General features: G+C 42.0%; 1 protein-coding gene across 1 annotated transcript in view; it reads right to left on the reverse strand.

The window, feature by feature from the left end:
- Positions 1 to 24,688, reverse strand: part of KDM2B (lysine demethylase 2B) — a 164,356-nt gene continuing 139,668 nt past the window's right edge. The window contains exons 13-22 of the mRNA XM_054006986.1: positions 21,884 to 22,108; positions 17,642 to 17,785; positions 10,712 to 10,798; positions 9,804 to 10,064; positions 8,518 to 8,556; positions 5,899 to 6,572; positions 4,067 to 4,230; positions 3,346 to 3,507; positions 1,984 to 2,202; positions 1 to 1,384 (exon numbers count right to left, since the gene is read on the reverse strand). Coding sequence (XP_053862961.1) covers positions 1,203 to 1,384; positions 1,984 to 2,202; positions 3,346 to 3,507; positions 4,067 to 4,230; positions 5,899 to 6,572; positions 8,518 to 8,556; positions 9,804 to 10,064; positions 10,712 to 10,798; positions 17,642 to 17,785; positions 21,884 to 22,108 — 2,157 coding nt within the window. The 3' untranslated portion in view covers positions 1 to 1,202. The remainder of the gene's footprint in view (positions 1,385 to 1,983; positions 2,203 to 3,345; positions 3,508 to 4,066; positions 4,231 to 5,898; positions 6,573 to 8,517; positions 8,557 to 9,803; positions 10,065 to 10,711; positions 10,799 to 17,641; positions 17,786 to 21,883; positions 22,109 to 24,688) is intronic.

The raw sequence follows: 24,688 nt of genomic DNA on the forward strand, positions 1-24,688 counted from the left end.
TGCAGTTTTGTTTTGTTTTTAATAAAGTTACTCTTCAGATGAGAACTGCACGGTAAATGCTTTTGATTCTGCATCAAACAGAACAATTTTTATCAATTCAAATTTGAATAGAAACCCTCTTAGGCTTTATCTGTTTTTGTACAATTGTTTATACAAATTCAACAAAGGTAAAACTGCATCAGGAAATTCTACGAAAACAACACCTTACAACAATGGCACTTATCAATGCAGAATTTTACAATCAGGAAATAACCATGTTATAAACCTTAAATGAGAACTCAACTCACACTTCAAAGAAAGGGGAAAAAAAAGACTATGCTTGACCATTTATTCTACTGTTTGACTCACTGTATAAATTAATTTCATATTGAGTACAAGAGCTCATGCTACAGAGTGAAACCCTCCTATGTGCAAAAGCTGAAATTGGAATTTTTAAAATTTTGAGAAAAAGGTGATTTCTATACAGATAAAACTTGGCATAGTGTCTTACTTCAACTATCATTTACACCTTATTTCCACAACATGCTTATGTCACTTCTGAAGTACACAAAGCAGGATATAAACTTCCATTAAAACATGCTTTAAATTGAAAGTATTAACCTACTTTTCCTGACCTGGGCACGTTTGCAGATGGATATTGTGTCTACGAAGTATAGGTTAAGTTCTCGCCTACTGTAAAGATAAAAATTGGCAATCCAAAACCAAAACACTGGTAATGCATTCAAAACATTGCATAAATAACTTTTAAACAATTTTGTACAAAAATATTTCTGCATAATGGAAGATGTAACAAAACAAAACGTGTTAAGAAGGCAGAAATGCAGTGTGTGGTCCACTTTAATGACACCAACTTTTTTTTGTTTTAAGAAATGAAGAGCAGAAATTAAATTTACACTACCCAAGCACATGCGGTGGTACTTTAAACAACAGATCAGTCTTCTTCCAGGTGTGAACATTTATCATCAATAACAGTCGCCTTATGAATTTGCATAAGAGTCAGTGCAGGACATCCCAGGTAGACTGAATTAAGTAGCACAGGTTGAAATTCTTAATATGGGTAGTTTTAATGATGTTCTCTCCTTGACAGGACTGTAAAATCCAATCTTTGATATTTTCTGGTTTCCCAATTGAAAATAAAATCCCTACATGTTCTTAGTCCCTTCCCCATCCCTTGCCCCAATATTTACACACTTGTCCTTTAACTAACTCAGTTTTTGAAGAAGTTTCTCTTCCATCTGACCAAACTGAACACTCACGGACATCTCTGCTATGAACTGCTCACAGCCTTCCTTTGTCACTTGCTTGCAGTACCTCAAGTCAATCTGACAGATGTTTCCACAACGTTTAAAGTAGGACAGGCACTGGTCAGTAACCTTATTGCAATCTGTTAGGAAAACAAAAAAGGGGAGAGAAATTAATCAGTTTGTCTTAATTTGTCAATATCAGGACAATTTATACAGACTGTGACATGCCCCCATTTGCTCTTGTATCGTTGCACTGGTCAATAAAATCAATGGGTTAAAGCCACCAGCTTGATGACAATTCTCTGATCTTTGCAGTCAGTTGTGTAACGTATTGGATAAAAATGCAAAACAAGCCAGTTTCATGAGTGGTGGCAGAGGGGGCTTAGCGTCACGTGGGGAGGATGGATAAAGTAAAGTGTGGGGGGTTCTAGCCCGAAGACAAGGGAGAGAGCTTTCTTTTATGCTGGAGAATTCAAAGTGGACAACAGGAGAAATGCTGGTTGTGTTTTTCCCCAGGAAGGATCACATGAACTGGTGGCGGGGTGTGTGTGTGTGTGTGTCTCTATGGCTAATAGAGTGTATGAAGCTCTTTCAGGGGGAAGGAGGGAGATAGTTGAGTAAACTCTCTCTCTCCCCTGCAATTTGTACTCTTATATTTCATACAAATCCAGCATTTCTCATGCCACTAGAAGCTCTGGTACAATTAGGCAAAGCCTCATTCAGACCTCCCACCACCTACCTGATAAATTAATTTCAGTTAAGGAATCACGCGTGGTGGTTCCTACTGCAGTCAGCAGGTTAATAGACTGATCTGACACATGGTTACAGTAACTAAGATTGAGTTTGGAAAGCAGAGGCATGTGCCTAATGATCAATCGTAAAGAAGCATCTGTAATATCCAGACCAGCCAAACGCAGCTCAACTATGTTCCGTAGTTTACTTCGGTTGTCAATTTGACCTGTAAGACAAAAGGTTTTGTTTGTTTGTTTTTTTAAACTACACTCCAGTTTTGCAATCAGCAGCAGATTAAAACCAACCCCATACAAAATGCACTGTAACTTATGGTGCCAATGCCCCCAGTTTATTTAAATGGACAGTTAAACATACACAGAAGTGATTTAAGTTACCTACTGTTTCAAGGAGCCCTCAAGGTGACCATCAGTGAGAGTACATTTTCCTCCTCTGTTTTTTCACTTTTAGCTTGTACATTTGACAGCACTTTACCTAAAGTCCTTTTCACTGTTTCCCCTGGCAGTCAATCACTTTCCCCTTTTTGCATGGGTTCCACACAGCAATGGGAACAAAAGAACAAAAACTGAGGTCTGACAAACCCAAGCCCAACTCAACAGTGAGTCAAAATGGAAGACTGGGACTTATTTCAGCTCCAGTAGTGCAGTCTGTGAGATGTGAAATGCATTTTGGCTCAATATTTTGGATGACAGCTTTGTTAATGATTTTGATAGAGCTATTTTTAACCATCAGCATGCAAGAGTCCAGAATAATTTCCTGTTTGCACAGGCATATGGACAAATCCAAACCCTGATGGGGGAAAAGTGTGGTCCCAGTAACATAATTAAGGGTCCAAAGACTTGAATGGAATTATTCATAGGAACAAGCACTATGTATTTGCAGGTTCAGATCCAGCATGTTTGGTAGATCACACAATATTGCTCTGAGCTGATATGAGGCCTTGATAAGGCCAAAAAAGCTAGTGCTCCTCTGAATTGAAAGACAAGATCTCCACACTTTTCAAGTATACATGTTTGCAGCCTGAATGGAGGAAAGTCATTTGCTGGGAAAGCTGGCACAGCAGATGAAGTGAGTGGCCAGAGGCCATAGCCTGTTGCCTAGGAATTTACCACAGAAGGACTGTAGCAGTACTGGCCCACACATCTCATATATATCAGCAATCTACAGAATAGGGCCCAGATGGTCAGCTAATGTAAACTGTAGTAGCACCACTGACTTCAAGGAGCTTTGCTGATTTATTACAGCTGAGGATCTGGCCCCAAGAAGTGCAGTGTCCCACAAACCAGCTACTACTTATTGGCACATGAAAGATACTTGCCAAGCTACATTAATTAATAAATCAATCAGCTACCTGGCCTGTTATCTGTTGGTGGTGATAAGAGGTCTCTCATTTGTGCATCTTTTAATCCTTCCACCCACTGAACATCCAGGGTTCGGAGTAAAGGACAACTGGAACTACAAAGTGCTGAGACGGCTATCCATGAACATCCTGATAACAGCAGGTCTCGTAGACCTGGAGATATAAACAAAGGAAATGCCATAGTTGATCCTAGTGTAGAGTCCAATTTAGGTGAATTTTAAGGATAAATGTAGCACTGATGACAGATCCTAACACTCCCAAGAGTCTGCAATCTTCTGACCACAGAACAGAGCTAACACAGGTAGCGACGGGGCAAGAGTTCCCACAATGCCCTGTCACTGTACTGCACCCCTGATCTGGAATATCCACCACTATGTGTGACTATCTCCCTGAAGACAGAGTTCTCCATCACCCATTTGATCCTAAACTTCTCTTAAGAGGCTGGTTAACAAGGGTGCTTATAATAATGATTTGGACATTTTTCCATTAGGACCTATCCCACTCATTTCATATAGGACTCAGCAATCATCACATAATTTCCAGTCATACTGTTGCTGTAAGATTCTGTGTCCTAATACTTCTCTCTGAGCCACTTAGATCCCTTTTGTATCATTTTAAATTTTGTTTCATTACACATTTCACAGAGATGTCTCCCTAGAGACCTCCTTTAGATCTAACTTGGGATCAATACACCAGTCATAATGTCACTTACCTGGGAGTCTGTTGATGAGCCAGCTCAGCTGTTTTTTAGATATGTTTGTCCAGCTAAGATCAAGGGTTACAGGTTGTCTCCTGATAATGCCACTGAGCATAAGTGGAGTGATGGATTTACAATGGTTTAGATCTATTTTGGTCCACAATCTTTTATCACAGCACCTACAATAACAAGACAATTGTTAATTTGGGATTTGCTTTGAATTTTGTAATGCCTTAAGAGTGAAAAATAGCTGAGAAACCAATGTAATGGCAGCAGCTGAGAGATCTGTTTGAAGAGGCTAGGGAGAGTCATGCATGCATTCAAGCAGAGACTATTACACAAGTTGAAAGCTGCTTCAAGTGTTTTCATCAAAGCCAAAATGTAAGGATTTCTTCCCAATAGATGAAACCCTGTTATGGGAGGGATTTTCAAAGGTACAGTCCCACTGACTTTCAGTGGGGCCTGTGCTCTTAAGTCACTGATGAGCTTTTGAAAATCCCATCATATAGCCTCAATGAACCAGAATAATTTCTTATTTTTCTTAGCCTTTGGATTTGAAGGTCAGTTTTGACCAAGGAGGTGCTTACTGACTGTTCTGATTTCTCCAGTTTTCCTTTTAGTTAAACTGGTGAGTCTCATAAGATTGAAATCTCCATCTCTTGCTCTGATCTCTATTTCAATCCTACACACACAGCTTCTGTGTCTCTGTCCCTTCCATGTTGCTACAGTTTGCTATGGGCAACAGAGCCATGCAAAAATCCTAATGAACTTGCAAGATTTACCTAGCATTCGGAAACATTGTACTTAGCTGGAGAAAATCTGTTCACAAGCATCTTGTAAAATCACCAAGGAATCCACAGAGGAAGCAATTCCATGGACCTTATTCTCCACAGAGTTATCAGCTTGTCAATTATCCTATTCATTACTGGGGAGTGCCATGAAAGAGTCTGTTATCTGCCTGTCTGGGTAAATATTAGAGTTTTGATACATCTGAGCAGCCAGCCAAGAGGATGCTTTATTGGAAGTTCAGCCAAGTGTATAAACATGGCTTTGAGATTCATAATATACATTACAGCTTATTGTTGGGTTATGGTCATTGACCTATTGAGTCAATTTATATAAGAGCCCCAGAGAGAGAGACAATAAATGGCAATATAATAATTAGCGTGGAAAATATACTCCAAGATTCTCTAACAATGAAACTGCTGTTAAAAAGCAGAGGGTTGGGAATACAACAAACAAGTTCTTTCCACCATGTGCCCTATATATGCAAAAATAATCTTAGAACAGCTTGAAGCACCTCTGAAATCAGTGAACAGGGGGCAATGGGATATCTTGTCTGAATCTCAGGAGACGTTTAATAACTGGATGGAGGAAAGACTCAAGTTAATGGCAGGCAGGCATCTAATGATGTCCAGATTCAGGAATTTCTACTTCCTATACTAGTACACTGCTCTATCTGCTGTTGTCTAACTAGAGGATTTTGGAATACAATTGGCATGAGAGAGACATATAACCACATAACATACCAGCCTTGTAGGTGATCTAGAGTTCTCAAAAAAGCAGACCAGCTCCTGCACATACATACCTCACCTAGAAATATTTAAACTATTTTTGATTGAACTGCATTGAGAGAGAGATATCTGCGGTGGTTTTGTTAAAGGCCAGCATTTGTGGTCATACCCACACTCCATGGGAACTGAGGAGAGCATTGTCTTCCCCTAAGACTTCACACATGCTTAAATCCCCTTCAGGAAGAGAAATTAGTAAATGCTGATTATTCTATACCTCCAGGAATCACATCATGAAGTAAGATACAACCAGTATCGTCCCCCTCAGCTCCTTACCATCTGTTCCAGGTCTTACAAACTCTCATACAGATGCACAAGTCGCTATGACTGAGGTAGCTAAAGACAGCCATCCAGACTTCCCTTTGCATCACATGGGCTGCCCCGTCATCTAGGGGGAGTGAGTCCGGAGGAGGGCTGATGGGGGGTGGCCTGATTACATGGCGTTCCATCTGAATGCATTTGGGAGGAGAGAGCGAAGGTGGTGGCCGGGTAATCACCCTAGGTGTGCTTCGCAGGCTTGGCACAAGTTGGTGCCTCAGCTCCCGAGGAGTCCCATTTAACCCTTTGCTGAACCTGTGGAGTCTCTCGCTATTGCTCAGAGCACGCTTGGGCTCCTCATTCTCGCTCTCTGGCTCAGATTTGATGGGCTGGTGGTTCTCATTGGCAAGGCTGTTCTCGGTTTTTTGGATCTCCTGATTGAGCTCCTTGCTGAGCTCTTTGCTCAGTTCCTTATTTGGAAGCCGCCTTTTCCGCCTCATCTTTATCTTCTTCTTGTCCCTGGGCTCAGCACTTTCGGTGCTGGGGCCCGCAGTGGGAGAGCTCGACCGTGACTGGTCACTCTCCTTGGACTTTGGAGGTGCTTCTGGCAGATCCTCCTCGGGTTCCTGTTTAAAACGCCGCAGGGGTTTGGCCATGGCAGGTCGGTCATCTGTAGCCTTCCATGATCGCCTCTGAAAAGGAAGACTTTGAGGCTTAGTAAAGCTGATAATTAATGAGTTAGTGCCACAGGGCCTGCAAACAGCACCTTGTGCAAGAGGACATGCTTCCCGGCAGCCTGCATAGAGGGCAATAGAATAAAGGACCACATCCAAACATTCTCCTGACTACAGTGCAACGTTAATAACTGGTGGCACCATGCCTAAGATGGTATTTTAAAGTGGCATTGTATATTAAAAACCGTAACTTCAGGAGCAACCCTGAGGACTCCAGGGGACTGTTTTATATTTAACATGGATATTCCTGAAACATCAGGACAATCTAATTTTTAAGGATCTGCTGGCAGCACAGCAAGTGAGCACCAGCTAAACAATTAATATATGAACCAAGTAACAACACATTGTAAACAAATGCTCTCTTCCCAAGGAGATCTCTGTTGGGTAGGAGAAAACTGGCTCAGGACACTGTCATTCAGAAAGTAAATTTCCCATTTTAAAAGATGGCCACTGTATTTCCTGATATGCAGTCAAGACCAGTGGTTTTACTCACCCAAGCAGCAATGCGGACTAAGAGCACTGGGTTCATTTGATTTAGCAAGTTTTGGAACATTCTATATTGCAATTACTAAACCACATTCTTGGCATACTGCTCTTCTGCCACTTACTGCTGGATCCTTGAGTGGTAGCTACCCCTTTACGTCCCAAGGTGTGCACTGCATTGTCTCAGTCTCTCTCCAGCATTGTATGTATATATACAAACGGGTGATCCAACTGACAGCCTTGATACACTGCTAGTCTGATGAGACCTGAAGTTCACAGAAATTCTGATTGAAAGTGGGGCTGTGGAGGGGTTAGCTGGCGCCTTCCTCCCTGCTCCAGTCACTTTTCGTAAGCAGGAATCACACATCACTTGTCTACTTTAATCAAATCCCACACTGACGTATGTTGGACACAGTTGCAAAAGATGTGCAATACCATGCCAAAAAAGGGGAAGATTTCAGGTCTAATCTGATCACTACTAGCAAGAGAGAAGTTGACAGTTGTTAAAACTAAAATGAAACAGCACTGTAGTAAACAGGGATGAGGTTGGCAAAAGGAGGTGTGACATTATCAACACACTGATTATTATGCCAGAATTTCTATGCTGCTGCAATAAACTATATGGCTCTAATAAAAGGACATGCTCCTAGCTTTTAAATGGGGCTGTATCATTAATGCACAGCCTTCACAACTTTTCTTTTTTGGAGCTTTAACCAAAGTTACAGGGGACTGAACTAAGGTATTTAAGATTACAGAGGGATTCGCGAAAGATGATCAATCCCTCCTTTTTTACATCAATTACAGGAGAAAGAGAAGTTACTGAAAGTTAGTGACAGGTAATTTAGATTAATTAAATGGAAACTTCTTCAGTCACCTTATGGCATTCTCCATCCTAGGATATCAGAATCAGAAACTAGGAGCTGGATAATTTAATGACCTACACTAACATTTCTAATCATATGCTAGTGTATAAAAGGTAAACAGATCATCCTTCGAGCCATCAGTGGATCACTATCAAGGTCGGGATAGATTTTACCTCTTGCACCATTACACAAATAGCCAGGTGGTGTTATTGGGTCTGGCAAGATTGGTGCATGTAGGGAGAGCAGAACATCAGTAGAGAGAAGAGAATTTTACTCACTGGTCTTTGAAAATGACAGCCTATGTTTTGACAACATTTTAGTAGAGGATTGTAGAATAGGAAATATTTTAAAAAAACTGAGATCAACTAAACTCAGGTGGAAACCTCTATGTGCATTCAGAAAGAGGGTGTTTTCTGATTTTGAGATGCAAATATGCAGTAAAAATGGCAGCAAAGACACAGCAATTGGATTGCTAAAGAAACTGAACCACCACACAGCTCAGAGAACACAAGAGGGAAAAAAGTAGAAGCACACAAATTAAAGAGGTGTCAAAGTACCTTTTTCCTGAAGAGTTTCTCTTCTTTACCAAGTTTTAGCTGTTTCAGGAAAGAAAAGAAAACAAATGTTTTATTTTTGTGTAGGTATCTAGTAAAAATTCCTACTATACCAGTGTTCTTCAATTAATAGCTGGTTTGGTGAGTGGTTACAGCAAAGCATAATGAAGTGGACAGGTTAACCCACTATATAATAATCAAGCTACACTTTGTTTCTTGCCTTTCTGAATATTAATTGTTTGTTGTTTTCAATAGCTGAAGTCCATTAATGAACATTTAACATCCCCCCATAATCTCCTCCCCAGTGCACTGTGGTGTCACTCTATGGAACCATCAAAGCGTCCCACATTCTGGAGGCGTGTAGGAAATGCGTACCAGCATCCTTTAAGTCAAATAGTTTTTAGTGGCCATGAAGGCAAGCAGATAACAGCACTGACTAGAGACCAAACACATGTGGACTGGCATTGTGCATGCAGCCCCCCTACTCTGCCTCTGCAACTTCAATCCCTACCTGTATCACCGATTTCAAATCTTGGGCTGTTTACCATCGTGAATGTATGTGTCAAAACTAGCACAAAAACTCCCATTAAACGCAACTGAAATCACCACACATTTACTCATGACCAAAGTCCCCCTTTTCACTTCCAAAGACAAGCTACTCTGCAATCCCTAGATGTTAAATAAAACTAATGCATTTGAATGCTTTCTGGCCCAAATAAACTGTGCAAGTCAGATTTTAAAAAGTTGCCTAAATTGCAGCTGAAAGCAATGGATAGATTCCTCCTTCTCTCTGTAAGTTGGGGAGAATATTATCTCAGAGATGCTGTAAGGATCAGTTACTTAGTGAAGTATTACTACTGCTGTATGTAGTTAGGGCTAGAGAAAGCTATCAAGTGCCACCCAGCGGCTAGAGATGAAAAGGGTTGATTGAAGCTATTTTTGACCACCCCACCTCCCCATTAAAAAAAAAAAACCCTACAGTGGGGCTCTCCTCGTTCAGAGTTGCTCTTTTTAAGTAAATAGCCAGTTCTTTGCCCAGTGTTTTCTGTCCCTTAATAAAAAGGTAAAGTAAAGTTCAGGTGGATAAACTTTACTGTTCTGCTTGATGGATACTTTTCAAAGAGAAATGTAAAGTGCTATGCAATTTCATTTGTAACTATCACTTGCTGGAATTCAAGAGACTCAAAGGAAAGCTTAAAGCAGAAGTGCAAGAGACATCAGCCTCTGACCTACAACAAGTGCCTGTGTACGCGCATGCATTAAGGAAATGTGGTTCTATCCTCTCATACCCGTTTTCTCATAGCAGGTTCTTGGGGTTTCTCAAATTTTCTTTTCCTTCGCATATGCGCATCATCTGACTTTCTCCTCAAAATAGAATCAACAGGGTTTTTTTTGGAATGTTCATCAGATTTCCGCCTGGGGGTTTCTTCACATTCCCCTTTCCGTTTTGCTACATCTGTTACTTCCTTATTATCTCTGTTCATCTTCTGTTCCTTAAGCAGTGAGCCTGGGAGATTCGACGCATATTTGAATCCTGGTCCACGCTTTTGCTTGTACGCCAAAGAGAGAGAAAACACAAACAAACTTTATATCTTATGTCTTTTTTTGCTGTTTACAATGCATTTCACCTGAAGCTTGTCTGGTTACAAGCAGTTGATTAAACCACTAAATGGCTATTCACAAGCAGTCAGTGTGGTAAAGGATTTTAACCTCCAAGGCGTTTTTCCTATTTGTAACATACCTTCTACCTCCATCTCAGATAATAAAGAATCTAATATTTCACTAGTTGTAAGGGACACTTCAGATTTTGTTGAATACAGCTTTACAAAATCTAAAAACCAAACAGCTTTTAGTTTGGATTTAAACATCCCTCCTCTGCAGGATTTCCTACAATGTTTTGGTTACAGTCTGTCAGTGCATAGAATCCGAAAGTGAAAATGACTGCAAACAAGAGGGGTGCTGACTAATTTATTTTCTTTGTCTCAGCTGAATGACATACAATAAAGAAAAGCAGAGAAGATTTTTAAATAGTCTCAAGTTATTTGACAATGTGTCTCTGTTTACTACATGGATTTTTAGACTAATAGTGCTTTTGTTCCATAGCCAAAAGCAGACAGCAAAAATAGATCTGGATGTTAGAGAGAATACACCAGATTTAGTGTCTCATGCTTATGTCATATATTCCAGTGAAACTCACTTTCCCAGTTTTCCCTGCATGGTTGCACTTTGGACATTCCCAGCAGTTCGGCAGTTCATCGTTAACCACACCATCCGATTCCTTCACCTAGAGGGAAAGAGGCATAACCCATTAATAGTGTTAAGTGGCAGTGCAAGTCCACATACAGATTATCGTCATCTAAAAGTGGTCATTACAATAGCAGGGGGACAGACTTTTTGCACTGCTACCCTGTTTCTCAGATCAGTTGTTTCTCTTCCAATGGCTCTAGACTAGATGCACTAAAGGAACAGCACTACCTTGTTTGCACTATGACACGCATACTCCCAACCCTGTAAGATTACTCACCAAACACCACCAACAAAATCAAAAACAGACTGGCCAGTTTGGTATTTGAGATGGATTTTAAGTCTTGGCTTTTTGGCTAAGATCAGGAGTAGTCCCTGTTTAATAGTTGACACATTCTCTATTAAGATACCATATCCTGTACCTGTAGTGAAATGGGCCATTCAATCGCCTAATCTAAGACTGTCCCCTCCTTCATCTCCAATTTACAACACACTCTTTCACTCATTTCCCTCCAGTGGCCTGGCAAGATGATCAGCCTTTTAATAATAAAATAAATAAATATCACCCAGCTTTTATACAGCGCTTTTCATTAGTAGATCCCAAAGCACTTCACAAAGGAAGTCAATATCATTATCCTAATTTTACAGATACAAAAAGGTCTCCTTCTCATCCCCATTAACACGGAAAAGTGTTTTTAAAAGTGAGGATTTTTGTAATGTACTTAAAAGTGCTCCTTAAAATGTTAATCAAGGACCCATGCAGGAAAATAACCCCATGCCAGGCTGCAGCCCAAATGCCAACAAAATGGAACTTGCCAGGTCAGTTCCAGCAGACAGGCTGAAACTTTCATTCAAAGATACAGTGTGCCCGGCAATTATATTTTATAGCCCCCTTGCCTTCAAAGTTATCCATTCCTTCAGCATCAATTCAATAGGTAGTATACGGAGAAGAAAAGCTCATTCTATCCAGTTTATTAGTATTGTGTTTGGTTTTTTAAAAGACAGTCTCCAAAACTGCATTAAGGGCTATATGTTATAATTAGCAACATGGTCGTGCCCCAAAGAGCTAATAGGATACATTTTCATAAGCCCTTAATTCATTTTTGAAAGTGGGACTTAGGTGCTTTTGAAAATTGCACCTTTTATCTTATTTTAGATATGGCACAGTGGAATTAAACAGTAGGGTCGGGATGGGGTGAGGAACGACAAGGGTTATGGTAGTAAGAGCACATGGCTACTCATTTATGGCATGTTCATACCTTGAATCAATTACAAACTTAAAAAAAAACTGTTAAAAATTAGATTCACTTCTTGGCATTGTGGAAGAAATGCATCAGAAGATTTATAATTATATGGAAAGCAAAGTAGCTTGTAAAGTGGACATTGAATACATAGGGGCAGGTTGGAAGTAAGGCCAATAAGACATCAAGGCTAGAATTACCAGTAGGGTAAAGGACATGAAGGGACTAAGTCTGAAATAGAGGCCAGGGCAGTACTATAAAGGGCCTGGGGGACTCATGCAGGTTTTGTTAAAGAAAAGCTTCAAAAAATTTTTGTTTTAATTCCGTGAAACAGCTCATTTGTATTTGAATATTCTCCTGAAGTAATAAGAGGGCTACAGTCTGCAGCCTCTGAACCAGACAGTGACTGCTCTAGTTTTACTATCCAGTGAGAGTGATAAGTCAGTTGTTTTGTTTTTGAAGAGCCCTTTCAGTTTTAATAATCTCAAGCATTGTAAGCAAACAGGGGAGGAATTTTAAACGTTTATCTTGACTGTATCACTTAAACCTCCCTTCCCCCTTCACAGGTGTGGGACTGTGCCACAATGAGTTATGTAGATCCTCCATCTTTAGGAAATAGCCCCTGGGGCAGTCCCAAGTCAGAAACAAGTTACTTCTTGTGCTGAATAGACCAAATTCTACCTAAAGGGGAGACAAAGACCATTAGGCCCCTTTGTGTGAAGTTTAAAGCACTGAACAGATGTGGGTAATTGTAGACAAACTAATGAGACACACAAAAACCTGCCACTGAATCTGTCACAAACCAAGCAGCAGGTGGATGTCTAAACCACAGCTTGTAGCTCTTTCAGTACTGAATATCCAGCAGGAGGACAGCAATTCTAGGGATCTAAATGTGGGACTATACAACTATGCAGTTGTCCTATTAAAGGTTGTGGGAATCACAGTGTTTATTTGACAACATTAGGCAAAAGCCATGTGCCATGGCAGTGCTGGAATAAGAAGGGGGTGACACAAGTGAGGAATGAAGTGTACCGGCACAGCAGTGTTTGTGTAGAGAAGGTCAGACTCCACGCATGCTTCTCTACCAGTGCACCTAATGCTATTCATCCTCTTGCACTCATTAGCACTAAATTCATTCACAAGGTTTGGAAAATATAAGCCCCCCCAAGAACATATTTTTATGACTAAGAGACTAAAAGGAAAGAGGGAACATTCTTTTACTGAGAAAAAACTAAATTTGGTTCCTTAGAAATCTGAAAACACAGTAAGTCACCTACATTAACAGTGAGATTTGGAACATGCTCGATCATTAACTGGATTAACCAGCATGGATTAAACTCTCTTTAAGAAACAGTAAAGGATATGTGATGAAAGGCTGCTATTTAGATTCCTTTTAAAATCCATACATTCACTGTGGGGAGGAACAAAGCAGAAATGGCTGTCTCTGTAGAGGACACACCTGGGTGATATTCCCTCAGACAGACTCAGCTTGGATACTTCGCTGCTGAGATCAAATTTGCAGAAAAATGAGAGCATGGCAATAAATCCCTGAGCCCATAACATACTCCTTCATATATGGAATTGAGATCTGACTGTGGCAGTAGGGTGACCAGATGTCCTAATTTTATAGGGACAGTCCCGATTTTTGGGGCTTTTTCTTATATAGGCACCTATTACCTCCCACCCCCGTCCCGATTTTTCACACTTGCTGTCTGGTCACCCTATGTGGCAGTCCAACTGGCTTGCCAATGCGATCAGTTGTGGGGACTCCCTCCCTTCTCTCAATGGGAGAAGCCTGAGATGGTTATAAAAGATCACACACTGAAAGTAGGTTTTAGATAGTGGAGAAACCCAACCCATCCTTATGCAACCAAGCTAGGAACTTTGAAAAGTGTGGGCTCTATAACCTGGAACAGCCTGAAAGGGAGCAGAAATTACACTAGCACATGCTGAACCGTTCCCACCAGAAGAGCACTGCAGGAGCTGTGGAGTCACCTCTGCACTTAGAGTCCAAGGATGTTCACTCTCTAACTGATCCCAACCCTTCCTGTTCATTTATTCTCCCACAGGGAGTTCATTTTCCAGTCTATGGATTTTATTCAAAGATGGCACCCAAGACCCAACATACACTGCTGCCTATTTACGGATACATTTTCAAGCATGATTGGGGGATGGGCGGAAAGGACCTTCTCTTATGGTGAAAGCAGGAGGTGCTGGCATGAGAGGTCATCCCCATAATAAAGGGGGCTTCACACTATCTAGGTATTTATATTGTGGGGGCAGCAGCTGCTCCAGTAGGCAGGGGACTCATACAGCACCCAGTTGGTTCCAAATTCTGCACTTAAGCCTACTTTAAGGATTAGAATAGAGTGCAAACAATAAGAGAGACGGAGTTTCTTCAGCCTCATGAAACATTGTGGAGCCCAACAGGAACAAAGAAGGAATGCAGAGAGAGGCTCCCATTGCATCATCTTCCCTCTGCCATTCTCCTTCAATGTTCACACTGCCTTGCCTTTCCAGAGGCTCCCAAATCCCTGGTGGGATGGTGTCCTTTTCGTCATGTAAATAAATGTCACTTCGGCAGCCACCCTGAGCAGATTACCTACAGAAAAGGCATTGGAGGATACCCCACTGCTACAGGTCACCAGGGATTCTGGGAGCTCCAGAGAAGCTGAGGAGATACACAAGGCTCCCAGCCCACACAACACTTTCGGAGGACAAGGTGCAAGGGCTCAGTTTGACATGGTGTTTCTGGCCAGGGATAGGGAAAGGAATCCTACGGGGTGTTATCTGCCAGCTGTTTTTACTTGCTACAAAAAAAAACCCTACACCTGTTTGCCCACAGCAGAACTGCAAATATCTCGAACTTTTCCATTTTCATAGACACTGAAGTGATTTTTCTATGTTACCAAACCAGCACTTGGCTGGTTAGTCTCTGGTCATGAATATGCAGGACAGTAGTAGTACTTGCTTGAATTTCACAGGTCTGACCCACATCCTGCATAGCTAGCTCGCATGTCAGCAAGCCCCAGATTTGGTTTGGAGAAGTCAATGTTTCAGCTGCTGCTAAACAGTGATTCTGTCCCGCAGGCCAAATCCTGAATAATGTTACTCTGTGATGCTGCAGGGAAGGACAGAGGAAAATGTGGAGTAGTTTGGGCATGCGAGTTTGGTACACTGCAATTGTAAAGCGGTGCTGCAAGTCAGGACTGACGTGCCCTGCAGGACAGACTACACAGCTCCTTCCCCTGCTAACCGCTAGCTCCAGCCAGTGCTATCAGTCACTCTTTCGCTAACATTTTCAGAAGTGCTGAGCAACTGCAGCTTGCCCTTCCCCACCCTCCTGACTACAACAGGAGCTGTGGGTGCTGAGCACCTCTGAAAATTGTGCCATTCCTCACCCAGAGATTAGGGAGCTGAGAGCTAGTACAGACAGCATTATCCAGAGCATGTGGTTCCTGCATTTTGGAACAAAAGTATTTTTCCATCACAGTGGGTTCCGCAGGCACCAACTGTGGCCTTCTGGGAGTAGGGGATGTTGGAATACATTTTACTGTGGAAATAAGCAAAACCATTTTAACCATAAATTGGGATGACGATGAAGGAGAGAATGGTTGAGTGACTCAAGCTGGACAAATCGCTCCCAGGATCAGTTCTGGAACGGAGTGGCTCAGAAATCTCCCAGTCAAGTGGCTGCAAAAGCCCACAGAGAGGGTGGGATTTTCAGATGTGCTCAGCATTGACCTAACTCTGCTCCCGTTGAAGGGTATGGCCATTGACATCAATGGGAGCAGAGTTAGGCTAATGCTGAGTACTTTTGAAGTCTAAAACATACCTGCTGTGTTCCCTAGAGATTACCGGCACACAGGCACTGCTGGGAAAGCTCAATGAGCTCAAAGCCAGCCTCTGCTGAACACAAGGTTTATGTCTGGACAAACACATGAACTGAGCTACCCATTTGTCCTCTCTGAGCAGTAGGGAGGTTGTTTGTAAGTGTGGGAATTGTGGTCTTAACTCATCTAAACCAGACTTTTTAATTTACAAATGTCAGAGCCTAGAAATACTTAGCTGAGATTTCATTGCCAGCTTTAACTCTGCTCTTGAATCACTGAACACTCCAGCCATACACCCTCCGCTGTCCTAAAGAAGCCATCTCTCTCCTTCTCACGCACCTACACTCTCACATACTGCAAGACCACTCTCTAGTTAAAGGTGGGAGACAAACCTTCTCTGTACAGGCAAAGGACCACAACATCTCTCATACAGTCTCCTGATTTAATACAAGTGGAAGATCCTGCCTCTACCGCAGTCATAGTGGGTATGTCTACACTGCAATAAAAGACCTGTGGCACAATCAAGGCTGGCCCAGGTCAGTTGGCTCAGAACCATGGGGCTTAAGCTATAAAATTGCAGTTTAGATGATGTTTGGGCTCAGCCTGGAGCCTGGGCTCTGAGACCCCGAAAGGGGAGAGATCTCAGAGCCTAGGCTCCAGCCCAGGCCCAAACATCTACATTACGATTTTTAGCCTTGCAGCCTGAGCCCCATGAGCCTGAGTCAGCTGACCCAGGCTCTGAGACTTGGTGCCATGAGATGTTTTTAATCACAGTGTAGACATGCGCAGTTTGCCCAGAGTCCCCATGTTCAACTCTAGGCCAGAGATCAACATTGCCCACCTTTACCCGCAACATACAGATAGACAATTAACCCTTCACCCTACTCACCCTCACAAGTTGGGCCTAAGACCACCCTACACCCAATAAGGGCCAGGCGGGAACAGCATGCAGGCTGTACTATTTTACAACCAGACCATGTTATTGTAATCCATCTAAACAGACAAATTCAGTTTCTTTCCTATAGAAGCTGGGATGGGTGGGTGGGAAGCACACATTTACTACCATTTGTAAAGGGAGGAAGAGCTAGATGTTGGGTCAACATTGGAATTTTCACGGAGTCTTTCCAGACTGACATTTAGGTTTATTTGAATCACAAAGTTCTAATCTCTTAACTTCCAACTTGTTTTGTTTAAACAACACCAAAGCTCTAAGAAACTCTGCAGTTCACAGGTTCATCTCCTCACCTCAGAATTATTTACCTGGAAATATCTAAGGAGATGAACCTTTACTTATGTCAAATACTAAGGAGGTTGAAGAAATCTGAAAGCTCTTTTGGAAAGCAGGGGTTTCCCTGCTTTTTGGGGTTACTAGCTACTAAATGTCAAAGATCAGAGGGGTAGCCATGTTTGTCTGAATCTGTAAAAAGCAACAGAGGGTCCTGTGGCACCTTTAAGACTAAGAGAAGTATTGGGAGCATAAGCTTTCGTGGGTAAGATGCAAGCATCTGAAGAAGTGAGGTTCTTACCCACGAAAGCTTATGCTCCCAATACTTCTGTTAGTCTTAAAGGTGCCACAGGACCCTCTGTTGCTTTTTAAATGTCAAAGAGAATCCTCTTGAGTAATGCTCCCTACTCAGAAAGGGTTTTGGGCTCCCGGACTGCCAACCTGCACCTTGCGCCAACTCTACAGTCTCATACAGTTTTCACAAAAAAAGCTTTCAAGCAGTTAGTTTTAGTTCATTGTTTTTAACTGAAGGAAGTGACTGACTCTGTTTATTACTACCATCAGTGTCATTTCTCTGGACTCACCTTAAGGCATCCCGGGTGTATTATTTCATTACAAATGGAACATTCCATTAGCATGAGATTAAACTTGCCCTCCTCCTCTTCCACAGTGTCCTCCTTCCCAGCTTCTCCGCACACGAGACACACAGCGGTGTGAGGCAGCACTGGCTGTTTGCACAGATGAGAGAGAGATTAGGGCATAGGTAACATAATGGAGCAGACGATCAAGACATTTAATTTACATTTGGCTAATCTCAAACAGTTTGTGGTACAGAGACCTTGATTCTGTAAAGTGCTGAGAGCCACCAACTCTAATGAATGTAACAAGCACAGAACGTCAACAGCAGGATGAGAGTTCTAGAGCAACAAATAGTGAATGATATACATTAGGGATGATCCTGGCCCCCTGTAACACCACTAAAGTTAATGGACAACCCGAGGGATGAATCCTGCCCACTAAGTACATCAGCACATTGGCTTTGGTCTTAGAAATTTACAGTAGACAGATACAGACCCCTGCTTGTGAGTTAGTTTACTGTAACAGAGTGACATAGAAGAAAGAAGAGAAATTAGATCATCAAAAACATTCGTCTATTATACCGCATAACCTCCCTTAGCAGATAGGCAGCAACCCCATTTTACAGAAAGAGCAGAGGAAGGTTATGGGAATCAACCAAAGTCACAAAGCAAGTCCACAGCAAAACCAGGAACAGAACCCAAATCTCTCAACTCCTAGATCTAACCAAGATTAATACCTATATCATAGTATCACCTACAGGCCACTATCAGGATTAGGATACCATTTTGTAGGCACTGTATAAGAACACAGGAAGTTAGGAGGCAATGGGGTGAATTTCTAGCAATGGAGAGATTCTTCCTTCCAGGCCAGATCTCAGTTAAGATGCTACAATTCTCCACCTACTTTAGTTGTTTCTGTAACCTTGGTGTCAAAGTGCCGGAATGTCAGTCTAATTAAGAAACTGTCTTTCCACTAATGACACAAACAAGTGTAAGCTGACCACCTCGGACGTCATAAATAAGCATCAAACCTGGGACCTCTTGAGTTAAATGCATGAGCTTCTACTGCATGAGCTAAAAGATACCACTCTCTTAGCCCAGACTGTAGCAGGCTCAATCTCTACAGCTGGCCCAGCCACCACTAGGAGGAGAACAGAGTGCCACACCGAGCAGGTGGGGGGTTACACAAGTACTTGGTTTGCTGCAAGTACTGTGACAAGGAGGGGAACAAAGACACTCAAAAGAAGCTGGCTATAATTTGAAATGCATTCAGCTAGATTATATTAACCCTCAAGAGCAGAGAACTGGCTTTCATGGCAAAGGCTTCATTTTAGAAGTATATACAAATCCTAACAAACCATCATTGGATAACTACATTGATTGAAATCTCAGGCAGGATAAAAAAATGATTGACATTGAAGATACTACTGTTTAGCCTGCCCTATACATTGACACTTGATGTATTAGCTTTGGCAACACTTCTAAACCTTACCATGGTCAATAAATACTTAGCACTTCATCTTTAGAGAACTTTAAAAATATTAACTATTTAATCCTCACACACACACGGAGAGATTATCTCCATTCTGCAGTTGGGGAAAACTGACAGAAGTTAAGTTCAAAGCCAGAGAAGTTCTGCCTCCTAGAAATTGTTTGTATTGCAAGCAGCTGCCATGCTTGTAACACACTAGGTCTATGCACAAAAGTGCTTGCAAAAGCACATAGACATTGTTAGGATTATTGTAATTGTTCTTGCTTGGGGCAAGGGTCTCCAGTTCTATATACTGCCCCGGGTCACTCCGCACCACTGAAATGCCCGTGTTGACAAACTGCTGGTATTGCAGCTGAAACATTACAATTGGTCCTCCCAGCACAATGTCCCTGCATCACCTTGAGGAACCACTCTGTGCAACTTACAACATCTCACATCCTCAACTCCTCTCTTGTTCTGAGCTACTGCAGCTTCCGTCATTTCATTCAAATTAGTTTCCTGTTTTATGAAGAGCAGTACAGGTTCTCTTAAGGCTTGTAATGTTACCAAATACCTGCGTTCTTTATACAGTTGATATTTTTAAACTCAAAACCAAAATCTATTGAACAGCACTAGAACAAACTGTGGATTATTACTTCCACAAAGCCTCACCTTGAAGACCTGTGCTGGAAGCTGTGGGATATGTACCCACAATGCACTCCTACTGCAACAACCAGAGGACATGCTGACCAAGTTTACATAAGGCAGGATGGCTAGTGGGAATATGAGGCACTATTACAAATTATAACAGTTCAAAATGAACCATTTTAAACTGTAACCAGACAATTCTACAGATGTTCTTTGCAATGGAGAAGCTGAAATAAGAGTCCCATTGGGAATTACTAGCACCAATGGGAATTTCCCCAGAGCAGACAAGGTCCCAGAGTCCATGTCCAAACTGGGAGTAGAACCAGGGCATCCTGACTCCCAACCCTGTGGTCAGACTACAGCTCTGCTGAAATTGAACTGATCTAGGAAGAAATATTTTCTGATAGAATATAGGGAAAGATGCCCAGGACAGAATCCAGTTCCATGAAGGTCTGTGATCATTCTGGACACACACCTGAACTGGTCAGAGACAGGGAAGATGGTATTAGCATTGTTTTCCCCCCAAAGCAGGAGTGGCCCTGCTTTGTTTAGGACTACTTAGAAGAAATGGTGGAGGATCCCTCAAGCAACTACTGGCTGACAGAACAGTGCAACTTTGCTAACCTTCTCCTTCACAGGGATCAGGACTATACAACCTGATTGAAACTGGTTGCTGCTAGCAGTTTCCCTGACCAATAGAGACAGTGAAGCCATTTTATAAACCCGCTGTAGACCCTCAACAAAGAAGGGGGAGCAAGATTTGACTAGCATGACTAAAAAATTTCTCCATCCAAACTTGTCAATGAATTCATGTCACAGCTCAGTTAATAATAATTTAAAGTACTCAGATGAAAAGCATGCTAGAGCTGCAAAAGTACTTTACAGAGAAGTAGGTATTCCCTCCAATTTACAGATCAGAAAACTGAGGCACTGAGAAGCTAAAAACCTTGGTCCAGGTCATGGAGCAAGTCTGACAAAGCCAGGAACATCCCCTGAAGAAGTGAATCCAAGTCCCCTGTTCTAAAGAGGACGTATGGCCTAGCACAGGACTGGGAGTCAGAGAGCCAGATTTTCAGAACAGCTCAGCACCTAGCAGCTCCTATGGAGAACAATGGGAGCTGCTGAGTGCTGAACACTCCTGAAAATCAGGCCCAGGAGATCTGGGTTCTATGCAGGGCTCTTCTACTCACTTGCTGTGTGACCCTGGCCAAAGCACAATTTCTCTCTGCCTCAGTTTCCTCAAATTAAAAAAAAAGTTAATAAACGTACGTAACTCATAGGTGTGCTAGTAGACTAAACTAAGATCAGATGGAAGCCACTATAGAAGTATTACCACCACCAGCAGACAAGGTGCCTTCCCCTTAAAAACAAAAAAGCAAATAGTAATAATAGCTGGCACAGTTTGATCCCAGCACAGACAAGGCCTTTGAATCCATCAGGGGAAACTCTCAAATTTACAAATATAGCTAATCACAACTAAAATGGGAGAGAAAAGCTGGAGTTTCCTCCCTTCAGAGAGTGGATGTATACCCACTGAGGGTAAAAGGAACAGCTGAGGAGGCAGCAAATTCAAATCTGGATCTGGTTGAGTCTGAGATTCAGGTTCCAACAGTGCCAAAATTGTGGGAGATTTTAGCCCAAGATTTCCACCTTCTTTAGTTGAGGTGGTAAGATTGGTTGGATTCTCATGGAATCTGACAAGATCCAAAGCAGAAGACAGCCCCCCGCCCCCATCCTTTGCTTTGAATAGGACTTGAATTTTCCTCCATCCTGAAATTCAAAGAGGTTCATATTCAAGATGTGAGTTTTGGCACATTTCTAATAATCCTCTCTTCGTGCTGCCCTGCCACCCCAAACCTACTGAGAATCCAAACTTACATTTTTAAATAAGGTTGGAGGGAGGGGGGAGGAAAGAGGTCTGAGGAGGAGCTCTCAGCTGGGATCCACGGTGTTTAACTTGCTTTTAAAGTAGGAGAGATGAACTTTGAGGAGTGAGTTCTATAGCCCATGTCTAGTCACCAGGGACAGTAGGATCTCTGAAAGATGGGTGGGTATGCTCTGACACAAGCCACCAGAACAAGGCTTGTCAAGGCGTCTCAAGAGAGCCATAGCTAAGAGTGGACACTTACTGCGATGCACTGCCTCATAATGCAGGACTGCTTCATCCTTCCAGGCCCACCAAACTTCTTCATGTCTTTGCAGAAGTGACACTCGCCGCACTCTGTACGTAGACAAGCCTCGCACTTGCGGCATCGCGTCCTTCTCCGGCGCGCTCCTGCAGTCGTCCGATTAGCAGCTAGCTTCACTGCAGAGGCAGTGCCCAGTTTCCCTTTGGGTCGTCCAACTGCCCTGTTCTGGAAATGCCAGAGACACAGGATGAATATCTCATTATATTTATTGCTTAAGCCACAGAATCTCCTTTTACTTGGGGAAAATTGATGCCATCGTCTCCTAGTTATAAAGATGAGATGTGATGTGCATTAGAAATATACATAGATAGAGAATACTTAGAACATATACATTGTCGCTTTTACAGTCACCAACCCTCTCAACATCCTTTGAGGTAGTACCACATTTTATACAAATGGGAAACCGAAGCAGAGAGATTAAGAGCACTATCCTGCAATGAGCTCTGCACAGATGGAGCCCCACTGAAGTCAACACAAGCGTACCCATACGCAGCTCATTGCAGTACTGGGGCCCAAGTGATTTACTCAAAGCTACAGAGGGAATCTATGTCAGAGCTGAGGAGATCCTGGATACCGGGTTTATGTTTAGATAATGCTAGTGGTCCTATTTTCCTCCATCTGAAAAGGAGGTATGCAGGGAGGAGATGAAAGTAAATTTAGAGGTAGACTGTAAACTTTGAAATCATGGTGGGGAAGAGGAATTTGAATTCATGTAAGTGATAAAGTAGGATATGAGCACTAGGCACCATAGAATACTTTCCAGCAATCCCTCTTACATCACCTCCAAACAGGTATTCAGAAATGAAACACTAGAATTCTACATTAAGGGCAATCAACTTTCTCACCAGAGATGCCTGGAAAGGCTGTACAAAGCACACTTTTTCCTATGTTTCCAGAAGCTTAAGAAGCACTGAAAAATTTTTAACTTAATAGATTCTTTGTGAAATTGCAACATATTCACTTATCCCCTTTTGGGCATCTGGATCAAGAAATCCAGGCATATGCTTCCACATTCAAGGGAAAGTGACAGAGGCCAAATTCTCTTCTTGATTTAAAAGATCTACAGTAGTGACTTCTACAGGATCATAAAGGTTAACTGAGCAAGATATGGCCCTATATCTAACCACTCTCCCCAATTCTTTCTTGCATTACGACGGTGTTCTAGAGCAAATAAAAAATGCAGCAAACTCCATTTACTTTATTACTTTTGAGATTTGTCTACCTTCTGCATTTCTCAGCATGTCGAATGAGAGCAGAATAGTTTCACTTTCTCTTCCTGCTGAACTAGCACAAGTCTTTAACTTTGGGTAGCTAGTACTGCAGGGGAAGGTTTGGTTAAAAACACAAACCAAAATCCAAAAAAATCCCACCCCAAAACCAAAAGTTTCCATTGGAGTTAAAAAAAGAAAGGCTCATGGAAACATTTTAATTTGGTTTTGTAAACTTCCCCATTCTTTCTTAAAACACACACACACACCCCCCAGAATTAAAACCACACAGAGCCATATTTAATCTCCCTATATAATTGGACCTAATAAGCTCCCTCTGTATCTAATTTCTATGGTTACCTGTGATAGGCTGCCATTATGTTAACAAACATTTTCTCCTTTCGCCTGTGAGAAACCCATGTCCCAGGGGTTCTGCAGGGAGAAGGGAGGGAACTGGGCATCTATTAACTTATTTTTCCATTCAAACAGACACATCATCATAATTGAGAGGAAGAACACAGCACATGGTGCACACACTTATATTAAGCAAACTTTAGAAGGTTCATGTTTTGCTCCTGAAAAATACATGGCGTGGAACGATAGCAAAGCAGCAAACAGTATGTGCAATTTGAATTGAGGAGAGGCATCATTCCACTAGAAAATGCACCAAAAGCAGGTATTTTGAAAACCATTTCAGGCATTCTAAAGACTGAATATTTGCTTTCCAGAAGTGTTTGTATGAACTGTAGAGATAAAGTCAGATCTGGCAGGGATGGGTTAGTAGTATCCAAATAAGAGATGAGTTCCTTACCCCAACAGAGGCATCCTCTGACTATACTCACCTCAATCTTTCAGTTAGTTTTGACACAATGGTCTAGCACTTCCTTTAAGCAAAAACCCAATCCTCCCACAGGCAATGTGCAAAATCCAGAGCACAAGGCAGGGCCTTAAAGAGTGAGCATACCATGTAATAAAATACACAAACAACCAACAAGGCTCATATCTGTCATCACTGGCCAGAAAAAGCCTACTTTCTTCCCACCAAGCTTGACCATGACCAGCTAATCTTTTTTTAAGAGGCATTAAACACCATCTACATGAGTGTTAATTAAAACATGTTAAGTTGTATTTTAAAACTGTTTCTAGGCTAGATGTGCTTACTGTAGCAGAGCGAGGAAGAGGACCCACGCTCCCTGACTTCCAGGCCTGTGTCCCAACCACTGGCAGCTAGCTGGGGCACAACATCTAACAAATGGGATTTAACAAGGTCAAAAACTGCAGTTAACAAAGCAGGAGGGGTGAGAGGACAGAGACTGAATCTGAAGACAGAATCACACAACCTGGATTTCTTTACAAATCCCTAATGCTCAGAAGAAAAATAAGAGATGCAAACCTTCGATCTTTCATACTCCACTACACAATAGCACCAGCCCGCCCAGTTGACTATTTGCATTTCCTTATTTGTACTGATTGACCAAAACCAATCCATAGTCTAAATAAATGATGCCCTGGTTAGTGAGGCTAGAGCGGCCTTGTA

This window comes from Malaclemys terrapin, chromosome 16, assembly GCF_027887155.1.
Source record: "Malaclemys terrapin pileata isolate rMalTer1 chromosome 16, rMalTer1.hap1, whole genome shotgun sequence".
Taxonomy (NCBI): domain Eukaryota; kingdom Metazoa; phylum Chordata; order Testudines; family Emydidae; genus Malaclemys; species Malaclemys terrapin.